The sequence below is a fragment of the Amborella trichopoda genome, chromosome 9 (genome assembly GCF_054954075.1).
Source record: "Amborella trichopoda isolate Santa Cruz 75 chromosome 9, AtrichopodaSantaCruz75HAP2 v2.0, whole genome shotgun sequence".
NCBI classification, from domain to species: Eukaryota; Viridiplantae; Streptophyta; class Magnoliopsida; order Amborellales; family Amborellaceae; genus Amborella; species Amborella trichopoda.
Window position 1 is genome coordinate 53,558,604 of NC_142344.1, and position 14,039 is coordinate 53,572,642.

The 14,039-nt window shown below is 36.1% G+C and overlaps 1 protein-coding gene across 10 annotated transcripts in view; it reads left to right on the top strand.

Annotated features, from left to right (window-relative positions):
- The window catches only part of CPSF160 (cleavage and polyadenylation specificity factor 160), a 68,166-nt gene that overhangs the window by 23,650 nt on the left and 30,477 nt on the right, over positions 1–14,039 (top strand). For 4 of the 10 annotated variants that reach the window (XR_016040382.1, XR_016040384.1, XR_016040383.1 and 1 more), the window contains exons 5-16: positions 155–300; positions 2,201–2,296; positions 2,448–2,500; positions 2,752–2,883; positions 3,022–3,073; positions 3,253–3,375; positions 4,719–4,847; positions 5,835–5,966; positions 7,137–7,214; positions 7,419–7,559; positions 8,554–8,648; positions 11,479–11,675. Coding sequence is in view for 6 of the 10 variants with exons in the window: in XM_020671837.2 (XP_020527496.1) it covers positions 155–300; positions 2,201–2,296; positions 2,448–2,500; positions 2,752–2,883; positions 3,022–3,073; positions 3,253–3,375; positions 4,719–4,847; positions 5,835–5,966; positions 7,137–7,214; positions 7,419–7,559; positions 8,554–8,648; positions 11,479–11,675 (1,374 nt within the window). In the remaining 4 variants the exon portion in view is untranslated. Of the gene's footprint in view, positions 1–154; positions 301–2,200; positions 2,297–2,447; positions 2,501–2,732; positions 2,884–3,021; positions 3,074–3,252; positions 3,376–4,718; positions 4,853–5,834; positions 5,967–7,136; positions 7,215–7,418; positions 7,560–8,553; positions 8,649–11,478; positions 11,676–14,039 lie in introns of all 10 variants that reach the window. The other 6 variants (XR_016040385.1, XM_006851752.4, XM_088846225.1 and 3 more) reach the window with 5 other exon arrangements.

Consider the following 14,039-nt stretch of genomic DNA (forward strand, 5'->3'; position numbering starts at 1 on the left):
TTAATGGATAAAGTTGGTTGCATTCTTGGCATATGTAACAAGGTAGGAGTTCATACTTATCATTTTGGAGTAGTGCACACGTCGCAATGTTGCTTCATTTTTTTTTACCTGGAGTTTTTACTTGCTGCGATTGTCCTGGTTTTGTACATTGCAGGCTATATTGAGCCTGTTATGGTAATTCTTCATGAAAAGGAGCTGACTTGGGCTGGGCGTCTCTCATGGAAGCATCACACATGCATGATTTCGGCATTTAGTATCAGTACAACCTTAAAACAGCACCCGCTCATATGGTCTGCCAGTGTAAGCCCTTTGCTTCCAATCTCTTCAATATTTTGGGATGAATGACGTCAACCTTGTGAATATTTATACTGCTAGTTTGCTTTTTGTACGTAGGCATGGGTGCATGTCTAACTGAATAAAGTTCAAATGGTGGCACGAGGAACGCACCAAGAATAGAAACAACTAAGTTAGTGAAACTGGCAGTAATACTTACCATACTACTCTAAGGGGTAAAGAAAACACTGGTTAAAAATTTAAAAAGAAAACTGCAGATAATAAATTTATCATTACCTTTGTTGGTGAATATTTTCATAAGTTCTGATCAGCAGCTCTAGTATCTCGGAGCTACCCATTGTCTAGGAGAATTTTCACAGGTACTTATTATCATCTTTAGTTTTTAAAAAGTCAAAGGATGCCAATATTGTTGGACTATTCAATACTATTTAGAGAAAGGAATGGCAAGGAGTTGGAGTGGTAGAAGAAACAATCTCCTTGCAATAATTCTCTGTCTTGGTATCAGCAGCAAATAAACCAATCATGGAGTTCGTGGCAGCATTCAGAAATACTTGCATGTTCCACTGGTCTACCTACAATTACATATCACATGTTCTAGTTCTTTGCATGGAGAAACAGGGTTGAAAAAAATGATGTGTGCTGAATCTCTCCCACATGATAAATCAACTTCTATGCATTAAGCATTAAATAAGTGTAGGGATTAGAAAACCTTAACTTGTCATACGAACCAGCCAAACCAATAAAATTCTATATTCTAGAATACTAGTAAAAATTTGGAAGAAACTGTAATCGTCCTTAACCCAAGTGACCTTCTTACTGAAGTTGGAAGTTGGACCTAAAATGATTCCTTATCTGGAGAAGGAAAAAGTTATATAGAGCCGAGGCTCTAAACAATCAAATTAGAAGCCACCTCAAAAATTTCACTAGACGAGGTTGTTTTGATGCCCAAATATCCTCAATTGATCATCTCGATATCAAGTTGCGTGGACATGAGAAAAAATGGATTTCAAGTTTTGGAAATAGTGCAACTTGTAATGCATTTTTGGACTGTCAATTTTCAAGATTTTTAAGTTTTCATAGATCAACTCGATCTACACTATTTTTGAAGCTTTAAATTTTATAATTAAAAATGAAAATATATTTGAAAGCTATTACAAAGATTTCCACTATTGAAATCACATTTCTCGACACTATTTGATGGTGCACTTTACTTTGATTGTTTAGAGCCTTGGCTCTATACAAACTGCACCCTTTATAGAAACAAAATATTTAAAATGATTTCTTATCGGGAAAATAAAAATCTGGTCCTAGTATTGAGAAATGTGCAGCACCTATTTAGCAAGAATTTTGTTCAGAGACTGATGAGGATGTGCTAACACGGGGATAACTCTATCTGGCTTGAAGCCATGCAAGTTCCTGCAATAAAGCATCAAATAGTGGAGAAGAAGAGAGAGAGAGTGAGAGAAGAAGAGAGAGAGAGTGAATATTGAAGAAGCAAGGTTGGTAAAAATTATGTGATGCTTCGGGGTTCTGTACCTTAAATAGAGAAACATAAATGTGAAAAAATTGGACAACTTTACCATTAGGCATATGTACAATTACTAAGATGTGGATGGGTAAGGAAAACAGTAAGAAAATGCATTGGTTTGAAAGAATAACAATGATCTGCAAACAATTACGAACACGTCTCTTGGCATTTCTTAGCTGGCGTATTGGGACCAAGTACCTTTTTTGTTCTTCTTGTTGGATGTCTTTTGCTTTCACATTGTGAATCTATGGAGTAGTCTTTGGATAAACCGTATTAGTTTCATCACTCGTACGTTCAGGTTCTCAAATTGTGCCTATGTTTGTGATTATCACAGAATTCATCATTTTTTATGGTTTTTTTTTTTTACTTTCCAATCAGAATCTTCCTCATGATGCTTATAAGCTCCTTAGTGTGCCTTCTCCAATTGGCGGTGTGCTTGTGATATGTGCCAATTCTATTCATTATCATAGTCAGGTAAACTACTTTGTCAAAAATTTTGTGCCTTTCTGCTGGCCTATAATGTTAGCATTTTTTTTAATCTTTTTTTAATACCAAGAATCTGAAGCTGCAAACTTTTCCGATTTCTCTTGTCTAATCCCTCTGTGATGGGTTCCTACTTTGGCAGTCAATGTCATGTGCTCTTGCTTTGAACGATTTCGCGGTTGCTGGGGAGAACAGGTCTTCTCCTGATCCATCAATTTACATGTTTATTCCCTTCTGGGTTTGGAAGTTCTGATAGATTTTGTTAGACTTCCTTTATCTTATTATATTCATCTTTGGTATGGTTTGTATAATTTTTTAATTTAGTATATTGTTTGATATGCCGTGCTTCTTCTATGGATATCCGAAGCTAATTTTATGCCAATTATTGTTAATGTGACTTTGTTTATTTTGTAATATTCTGGTTCAGTTTGTCTTGTTCATTTCAGCCAAGAGATGCCACGATCAAATGTTAATGTGGAGCTTGATGCAGCTCATGCAACGTGGCTGTCAAATGACGTTGCCCTGTTTTCAATAAAAACTGGAGAACTGCTCTTGCTCACTTTGGTTTATGATGGGAGGTAAGAACCGGATTATACACATTGTAAATGTCCTATTTTCTTATTATTATCCATGATGTCCAGCTTTTATGTCTTGATATTGCCATTGGGCTTGGATCCATGTGTTATGAGATCTATATATATTTTTCCCCCCTGCAGAACTGTGCAACGACTTGAACTTTCCAAGTCCAGAGCTTCAGTCTTGACATCGGTGTGTTGAGCTTCCTTTATGCTAAACCTTTTTTTAATTGTGTTTTGCTGATAAGTTAGATTCAACAGAATTTGACTTCCCCCCCCCCCCCCCCCCCTGTGACTTCTTATACATATGCCCTTTGAGAATATCCAGTTGACCACAATTTTGGCATTCTTTCCTTCTTTTTATGTGAAAAGGGTATCACAACAATCAGTAATCACTTCTTCTTCCTTGGAAGCCGTTTGGGAGACAGCCTTCTAGTTCAATTTAATTCTGGGGCTTCACAATCAATTCTGACTTCGAGACAGGGAAAAGATGAGGTCTGCACTTAAATTAAATTGCTTCTTTTTCTGCTGTCATTCATAATATTGCTTATTATGCCCACTCCTGGGAGGAGGTTCAAAATTTACTGTCTACAAAAATGGTTGCAAGTATTTCTCTTTGTGGGAATGAGTTTATTTCTGTCATTTCTTCATCTATTATTTTACATTCTCAGCAGTAACATCAACCTGTGATGTGAAATGTTATGAGAGCTGTCACTCATTTTGATTATTTTCCTTTTATTTTTTTCTGTCACCTCCTTCATAGATTTGCGAAGAACTTAGAACACATTCGCCACATTTTCCCGAATTTGCAATGCAATGAATGAGTGGTTAATGGATATTGTTAGATGATTAATCATCAGTGCAGTTACCACTTACCAGAATCATGACAGGGTGTTTAAACATTAGATATGTTATAGGGATGAATGAATGGATGTGATCACAAGTTCAGAGTGTGTAGAGACTATCGAGGATTGATAATCCTAACATTCAAGAGTAGAGGAAGTTAAATGTGATGGATGCTCAACAGGCAACTTGGATGTAATGGTGTGGAAGCATTTCGTAAGAAGCAAGTTTTGTGGTCGATTGCTTTTTTAGTCCATCTATGTACAATTGACTCAACGTCTGGGTAGACGCTCTGGTCCTTCTTAAAAGGTTGTACAGGTGGAGGTTCATGGTTTCCCCCATGAACATCTTTAGATAGATTTAGAAGGTGATATTCACCTAGTCCTAGGTTAATTGAAATTTGTGATGATTTTCTATCTGTGCTTAAAAATTTAACACAATAAATGTGGTTCATGTAATACAAAGCGAATGAAATGGTAACTACTTCGGCAAACATGGGTATTCACGAAAAAGTTTGGGTAGTTTTCAGAAGCTAGTTTCACAAATATGGTCTGAAATTTCCTCAGGTTCACAATTCGACCATATCTATAATCTAAAATTTAATATTGTTGTTTGGTAAGACATTTATGGGAATGCATTCTGGAGAATTGGTTTATTCTTTCAGTTGAGATATGAATTTTGGTATTAAGATGCTTGCTAAAGCTGGGATTGTGATGTTAGGCTTTGGAGATGATCATTATAGCTGCCTCAAGAAAGTTTGTGTAACATATGTCACTGTCAGCATAATCCTTTGCCATATTGGCTGAATATGAATGCACCTTGTCGCAAACTTGATCTTTGTCGCTTCTATGTTTTTCTTAGAAGTCTAGCCGCCTGGTGCATCTGTGCAACTGTGTTCACCAAGTTCTTTTTTTTCTTTTTGTTGATTTTGTTTTGCATAGGAAAATGTCTTAGTTTTGGATGCCTCTTTTCTTCAACTTCTTTTTTCATGATAGGGTGTAGAAATTGAGGGGGATGCTCCTGCGGCGAAGAGGTTACGTAGGGCATCATCTGATGTTTCACAAGATGTAAATGAGGAGCTTTCTCTGTACGTTTCGGCTCCAAATAACTTAGATCCTGCGCAGGTCTGGTATGCTTCTTATTTTGGATTTATTTTGTCTTGCATTTAGTAGTTTATATTTTTGGAGCCCCATTTCAATTTGCAATGAGAGTGGTGGTGCTTCTGGCATTGAGGAACAGTAGTATTATCATGCAGCAAAATCTATGAATATTTGATAGTGCAGATTTTTAAATTTTATGTTGTTTTGATTATTGAAATAAATCCTGATGTTTGTTTCAAGATTGAATGAGCTCTGTAGATTCAGTGAACTCTCTGCGTTCTTCAGTTTAATGGATTCTCATGGGGAAAATTTTATTTATCTCTTTACTGTTATGATTGAGCGGTTATCGTTGTGGATTTTCATACCAATATCCACATATTGTCAATTTTGTTCACTGTTCATTTGATTTGGTGATCTTCATCTGACAGTTTGGTTTTCATAGAGTGAGAAACTTTATTTATACTGTATGTAACAAAATAATTGATGTGTTTTTAATCATAATATCTTATACAATTGTGATCTTCTAGTACAAAATGTCAATAGTGTAATGTCATCATCATCGCCCAAGCCTTATCCCAATTATTTGCGGTCAGCTATGTCATAATGTAGTGTCTTTCATTTAAATATGCAAGACAATTGCCCTTCATGCATTTATCTCCATATTTATCTTGTCTCTAGCTAATCAGGAAATGGTCATGATTTATGACAAAAGTTGCTGGTTTTGGACATCCTTAAATCTAGGTATTTCAAAAAAAAAAAAAAAAGAATTCTAGGTATCCTCTGTTTTTGACCAATAAACTCGAGGTTGCTAGGATTTTGAGTTAATAATTCACTATTGGGAATTTTATGAATCTGATGAGTATCTTGATGGTGATTAGATGCAGTGTTTTAGGCTTTTGCATGAAATATCAACATTGATCGCCTTTGCATCATTTGGTTCGTGATGGTGTCGTGTTTTCTCCAGGTTTTTTCTTTTGTGATTTTTCTCAATTGTATTTGGTTTATGTGCAGCAGAAATCCTTTTCATTTGCAGTGAGAGATTCTTTATTAAATGTTGGTCCATTGAAAGACTTCTCTTATGGCCTGAGGATCAATGCTGATCCAAATGCTTCAGGAGTTGCCAAGCAAAGTAACTATGAATTGGTTGGTTATGCAATCCTCTCTGCTGTATATTGCTCTCCTTTTGATAATAAATGATATTTGCATCAAATATTGAGGTTCATAAGTTTTTGTTATTATGCTGAATTCAGTTTATTTATTTTTATTGTTTCAAAAACAGCCCGTCCAGCACCTAGGTGGCTGCCTGGGTGCCCAGGGGCCATAGGCCGCCTTGCCTAGGCTTGGGCGGGCCTTCCTAGGGCGAAGTTCTTGGGCTCCTGCCCAGGCAGGCTCCCAGTGTCCAGTCCTGGGCAGGTGCCTAGGATCATACATAAAAATGGAGAGGACCATTTTGGTCATTTTGACCCATGAAAAGTGGGTGGTATTCTGACCCCCCAAGGCAAAAAGAGATCTTCTTATGCCCAAGAAACACCCAAAATTGATGGATTTTGTGATTTTTTTGGAACACGAAAGTTTTGAGAAGTACGTAGGATCATCCAAAATCTTACCATATATCTTATTGCAATTAATTTTAGTGTCCAAATGAGGTTCTTGGAAGACTTTTGGGTGATTCTAAGCTTGTTAGGCAACTGAAATATTGACGATAAATCATCAAAAAATTGAATAATTAAACATCTTTTTCTTTTAATTTGTATAGCATATTTTGTACAACATCATTTTGTATTGGTCTTTAATCTCATCGGTGATGTGTATGAATGTACGAAGTATGGACTATAGAGTTTATGGTGTATGAACACTAAATCACTAATGTACTATGTATTTGTATATTGGATGGACACCAAGTCACTAATACACTGTGTACTTGTGTATTTTTTTCCCTCACTATTTGAGTTATTCAAAGAAGCAAAATTTTCAGTGATTTGAACGTGCTTCAACATTCATGCGCATATATTTGTATATCTTAGAATACATATAAATGCATAAATGTACATATTTAACATGTATATAGGCATATATGTGCATATGGACAGCAGATATATGCAAAAATGTGTATATATCTCACACCTTTGAGTGCCTGAGGTACTAGGCGCCGCTTTGGCACCAGGCGCCCTTGAGAATTATTTGGATGCTTCTCCTATTGAAAGGGTTGTGTTGCATATCTTGTACTGGTGCTTTTTCATGCATCCATTCATCATAAGTCGTGACAAACTGAGTAACTGGAGGGAACAATTTTACCCTATTGTTTGTTTTCAGGTGAGCTGTTCTGGTCATGGAAAGAATGGCGCTCTTTGTCTACTTCAACAATCTATCCGTCCTGAATTGGTTACTGAGGTCTGTTTGCCTTTATGCACCTTAGTGGTGCTAAGATAGGAGCCGATATTTAGGTTGATCAGTTGAGCTGTACTTGTTTATGTCCTACGTGATTTGATTATATTTTTGTTACCTAGTTTGTGATATTATATTGAAAAGCTCTAGAAAGTTTATTTATCCAGTTGTTTGTTTTTTTTATGTTTAACTTTAAGAAATTTTGTGCAGGTTGAGCTTACTGGAGTCAAAGGAATTTGGACCGTCTACCACAAAAATCCACGCAGCCATTCAACCGATTCTTCTAAAGTTGCGGCAGAAGGTGATGAGTTTCATGCGTATTTGATCATCAGCCTGGAGTCTCGAACAATGGTATGCCTCCAGTAACTTGTGTTTTGTTATACTAGATTTTATGGGGAATATGTACTTTGCTGCATCCTATTTATACATTCCTTTATAACCTATAAAAAATGAACTGAAAATTCCACGATTTCTCTGAGGTTCATTACATGTCGATAGCAGCAAGGGATGCTTCTTTTCTCTGTTGATTCTTGACTGGTGATGACTTCCCCTTCCATTTACCTCCTAGTGGTTGAAATGCCTGGTAATGGCGTGCTTCCTTGTCTTTTGCCTTGCCCTTGCCGACAACAACAATGTCGATAGGGCAGTACTTTCTTTCTATGGTGTTAAGGTTAAAAGTGGAAAGGTTTTGTTGCTATTTGGATATGTTTTTTTTTGTAATTGTAAGCATGTGCTGAGACTTTGGAAATAATTTAATAAATTGAGATTGAGGTTGTTTATTTAAAAAAAGAAACTTTGTTCCAAAACATAACATGAAATAATGAAATACAACCAACATTTCCTCCCTCTTCATCTTTAGAGAGAGAGAGAAAAACCCCATGAAATAATGGGCAGAAACACAACCAAAATGTGATCGACAGGCATTCAAGCACGAAACGGTATCTCACTATTCACTTAATTTTGCAAGATAATAAAAATCCATAATTTATTGCCCCTATTTTTTTTAAAAACCCAAATAACATTATTTATAATGATTTTTAGTTATTTTTAAAAAACATTTGAGGCAAGCTCTTGCCGATTCTCCAATCCTGATCGCTGATCGGTCGATCCGACGTGGTTTTTGGATGGACAATCCGGGTCATCGATCCGTTTTTTCAAACCTTGGTCTAAAGATACAATGTTTATAAATTCTAATTATGTTGATCAACCAAATTGAAACAGTGTCAGCTAATTGATTTTGATCTGACCGTATTGTTATTCTGTCTCTCATACGAAATTGTTGCAGAAGTACTGCATTGGTTTGATTAGCTTACATCTTCTCTTCGGTGGTATGACAAATGTATAGGTCCTTGAAACAGCTGATCTTTTAGGAGAAGTCACAGAAAGTGTTGATTACTATGTCCAGGGGAGCACCATTGTCGCTGGCAATCTGTTTGGCAGGTGAAATGATTCTCTACTGTTCATTAAAAAGTGTTGTCTCCTAGTGTTTTATTAGATATCATGTTCAATTTCATTTTTATTGGGATACATTGTTGATTCTTTGATATGAATACGTTTGATCTCATATGGGGTTAATTGCAATTTCAAGTTGGTTTCGTTTTTGTTTTCATGATGCATACTGTGTATTATCATTTGCATAATAACACTTAAAACTTTTGGTCAATGGTTAGGAAGTAAGTCTTAGTCCAATGCGTTGAAGCTATTTGCCTTTTCAGATTGAATCCTTATTATCATTTGCATAATGACACTTAAAACTTTTTGTTTAAATGGTCAGGAAGTAAGCATTGTTTCAAAACACGGATCGCCTAGCGCCAAGGTAGTCCAGAAGGCTTGGGTGCATCGTCTAGGCCTAGGCGCCAAAATTAGGCAGTGGTGCCTAGGCGGCCACCTAGGCGGTACGACACTCGCCTAAGTGGGCGCTCAGGGCTCAGCTCTAAGCGGCTGCTCAGGGTTTGCGCTCCGCCCAGGGGCGGAAATGACTTTTTTTTATATTCTATTGAGTTTGTTTGAAAAATGAAAGCTTTCAAACCTAAACCCACAAGAATCCATTTTTGAGAGAAAAAAACCTAAAAAAACTAGTTTTTGTGATTTTCATGGGATCGAAGTATTTCTCAAAGTTACGGAATAACATCACCCAGGTTGATTAGATTTAGTGTTGGAGTTTGTTTAATCCTATTAGAGGGTGTTTTTGAATATTTTAGCACCAGAAAACATCGCAAAGGTGGAAGTTTGGAATTCGAGCAATTAAAGTAAGTGCAAAACTTTATTTTCTAGATTTCATGTTTTATTTTGAGATGTCTTCTTCAGGATCTAGTCGAAGTGGAGATCCGGGTTGGAAATATGGATATAACCTGAATCAAAATGAAAAAAATTGCATTAGATGCAATTATTGTGAAAAAGACACAAAAGGGGCATAAACCGGTTTAAGAAACATCTTGTCGTTATTAAGGGGGATGTTGCCCCTTTTAAAAATGTTTCTGAAGCTATACGTGAGGAGATTAAGCAATATATGAGTTCTGTAAAACAAAAACAAGAACAAAATCCTTGTCATTTGAATAGATCTATTTCTGGTTCTACTAGAAGTGATCTGGGTTGGAAGTTTGGTCATAACCCGAAACCAAACTATAAAAATTGTATAAGGTGTGATTTTTGTGAAAACGATACTAGTGGGGGTATTAACCGATTCGAGAAACATCTTGCCGATATTAAAAGAAATGTTGCTTCTTGTAAAAAGGTTCTTGAAGCTATTTAGGATGAGATTAGACAATTTCTGAATTTAAAAGAACCGAAAATAGATGTAGAAGAAGAGGAGGAGGAAGGGGCAGATTCAGAAGAAATAGAGGAGGACAAGCATTACGTTGAGGACGGAGATGACTTTGATGATGATGGAGGGAGATGAGGCTTGCATTATTCCTTATGAAGATGACGATGATGATTGAAGAATGAAGAGTTGAAGACGCTTGAGTGCTTAACTCTTGGTGTTGACTGTTGAGTGTTAACTATTGTGTCCTAGACTATATATTTTCTTTTTCTTATTTTTTGTTTCTACCTTCTAGTTTCTACTATCTAACTTTTGTGTGTATCAGACTATCAGTGTAATGCTTGTATGGTTTATTGTTTTAACATGGTATAAAAATATGGATTATGGTCTTATGGATTATCAAAATTCTCTTCTCGACTTCTCCTCAATTCCTCATTAAATATTAAATATGGATTATGGATAGATTATAGAATATCAAAATTCTAAAAAATTCTATCTTTTTTCTTTCAACTATGCCACCAAGGTTTTGGGAACCCGCATAGGTGCTGCCTAGCGCTTTTGAAACACTGGAAGTAAGGCTTAGTTCAATGCCTTGAAGCTGTTTGTCTTTTTGGATTGAATCCGTGCTTATAATACCTTAACAAAGGTTTACTTTGAAATTGTTGGCAATGGAATTACTTATATTATTGGACACCTTCCATGCTGGACTCTGCCCTTCTAACTAGGGTGAAATCGCCTAGTTATTTCTATATTGGCACCTAGTCTTTTTTTTCTCATTAGCCATTATCTTACTTCCAAATGTACGTGTATCCAAATTTAGAATTAGTAACTATATTGTGGTCTGCTCTGTTCTATTTTGGAATGCAAATTCAAAATTACCCAGGGGGAAGAAACAATGCAGCTGTGTGAATTTTGCTCTGGTTATTGTGTGTAAGGAATGCTGATTAGCGTTCTAGTGTGGAATGTATAGTTTATTTATTGTAACAGCTTTGTTCCTCTCTCATATTCCTCTATTTGTTTATCTAATCTATTGATGAGACAGTGATCATCGAATTCCAACATATGAGTTCACTGTGATCTATGAGGCTGAAGAACAGGAAGGGATTGTTATAATGAAATGCATTATCAACATTTTGGCCCTTCTTGATGAATTGTATTACATCTTTTCGGAGAATCCTGTTTTACCCAATTCTGTCTTTTTTCTTTTCTGGTTTTTAAGTTGAATAAACCTTCGTTTCCATGGTTTCTAAGCATTTTGTGCTTCAAGTTGGCTTTGTCGTCCCCTAGTTTTATAATATAATAGAATGCTGATATCTGTAATTTGTTTAATTTGCATGTTTTTACTTAGAGCCAGCTGTCTGTTACAAACCCCTAAGGAAATAACAATTGGGGGTGATCACAAAACATTGGAAGCTTAATGTTTTCTACTAGTACAGAAGTGGGTGGAATTTAAGAGTACCGTTATTTCATGCCATGATGAGTTTTATTTTGACTCTGTTGTTTTTCTAGGCGGCGTGTTGTCCAAATCTATGTGCGAGGTGCTCGTATTCTTGATGGTGCTTATATGACACAAGATCTTCCCTTTGGTCATTCTAGTACTGACTCAACTTCAAACTCCGAGGCGTCAACTGTATCATCAGCGTCCATAGCAGATCCGTATGTGCTATTAAGGATGGTAGATGGTAGTATCCAGCTACTTACTGGAGGTATGTCATGCTGGCCTTGATATTTGATTATTGAAAAGAATATCTAAGAATGCAAAAATCAAACCAACAAACATAAAATCTGCGCAAAATTGCTTGGGAAGGAAGTCCACCATCGAACAATATCACTGGAAGCTTCCAAATACAAAATTATATTCCAAAGGAAAAATCCCCAATTTCTCTCTGAAAAACCATTCCTAAAACCATCCTTAAAACCGTAAAAATATCTACAAAAATTCTATGCCCTTGTTACTTCTAATCACCACCACTTGTTGTCTTAAGTTTTCTAAATAATCACGACTCATGATAACCCAAAATAAACACAGGATAATAGGAATTTGAATCAAGTACGTGACTTCCAGATATCCATAAATCACCCTAACGAAAACCTCAACACATAAAGTAGGCGCCAAAGAGGAAATGCTAATTTGCCCCTAGTGTGATTGCATCAATCTTGGAGGAAACTCGTCCTTGAGTTTTGAAGTTGGATGGGTTGCATCTTGTTATTATTGTTTCCTTCCTGCTTTTTCTTTTTTCGCCTTGCTTGCTAAATGGTAGTGAAAGTGCCTCAAGTAATGGATTTATATATTCAGATGGATTAATTGATATGAACAAATCTAAGTTAACCATCTTCGTATTCTCTACAAATTTACCATTATAAATTCATTTTCAAAATTCAACTACACTAAGCTTTTTGGTGAAATCAAAATCATCGTCTTGGTATACATCATATATTGGTGGTGATTCCTGATTTATGACTGCCAGTTTTTGAAAAGGATGATGAAAATAAAGATTCTCCATAATAACAATGGAAACCAAGTAGTGTTTGAGCCCCTTGTTGATGAGGTAGATTGATGCTAGATTTTCTCATATTAAAATCAACTTGGTTTTCTTCATATCTGATCCCCCATATCCTTCCACCTTGTTTTTTTTGAGGAAAGGTTAACTTGTATTAACATTGTAAGAGATTACAAAATTAGAGTTCCGAAGTCACCCACAGCTGGGGAATATCCTTCCACCTTGTTGTATTAACTAATCATCATGCATTAGTCAATCTACTCTGTGTGCAACTTGGTGATGGTTGGTCCCTTTGTCAGGATTGGTCAAAACCATCTTCATCTGCAAGAGATTGTCCGCGACAACTTTTGCGAACCACAAATCAGAATGCTCTAGTAAGCCCCACTCTGATCTCAATTGACACAAGTGTTGTTAAATAGGCACAATATGGGTCCTGTGTCTATCATGTACAAGGAGTGTCTAGTGCTTTGTCTAAAAAAGCCAATGCAACATGGCACGTTTATACAAAATGTGCGATAACCAAAAATAGGTTATAAAAGAAAATAGTTAGGTTAAGCTTAAAGCATATGATAGTCCATACAATAAATTGGGGACGAGAGAAGGTGAAAAAGATGTCTTCAAACTGTCAAAAAAGAGAGTAACTATATGTATCCAGATCATGTTAATTGCATTAAGAGTGAGGATTAAAGGGTCTTAGTGAAAGATGACGAGGTCAATGAAAGGTGGAGAGTTTATTTTCAAAAATTATTAAATGAAGATCACTCTAGGAGCACGGTATTAGGACTCTTTGACATAAATGAGGTTAGAGGTCATCGATATTCATTGGATTAGGACCATTAGGTTATCTGAAATGATATAAGCTTTGAGAAAGGTGAACGTAGGAAAGGCTTTAGGGCCAGATGGTATACCAATAAAGGTTTGGAAGTGTATGGAAGAGATTGACATATTGTGTTTGACCAAGCCGTTCAACAATATTTAGAAAACAAAACAAATGCCAGACGAATAGAGAAAAAATACTGTGGTATCTAATTACAAGAAAAAGGAGACACATTGAGGTGTACATTATGAAGCTATTGGAAAGAGTGATTGAGCAACGACTGCGACATAAAACATGTATATCAAACAATTAGTCTTGTTTTATGTCTGGGTCGTCAATCATTGAGGCTATTTTCCTGCTTAAGCAATTAATTGAGAAGTTTAGGGAGACGAGAAAAGGCCTTCACATGGTTTTTATTGATTTAGAGAAAGCATATGATAGGGTACTTAAAGAGTTATTTTGGTAGGTGTTGGAAAAGAAAAGTATCTTTAGAGGATATATTGACATGGTGAAGATATGTACCAGGGATTACTTGTGTACGAACAACTATTGGAGAGACAAATGAGTTTTCAGTAACAGTAGGCCTATATCAGGGGTTAGCATTGAACCCATATCTCTTTGTTTTGGTTATCGATGAGTTAACTAGGCATTTACAGGATGAAGTACTGTGGTGTATGTTGTTTTCGGATGACATAGCCTTAATTGATGTGACTAGAGTCAACATCAATGCAGAGCTACAACTTTGGAGGGAT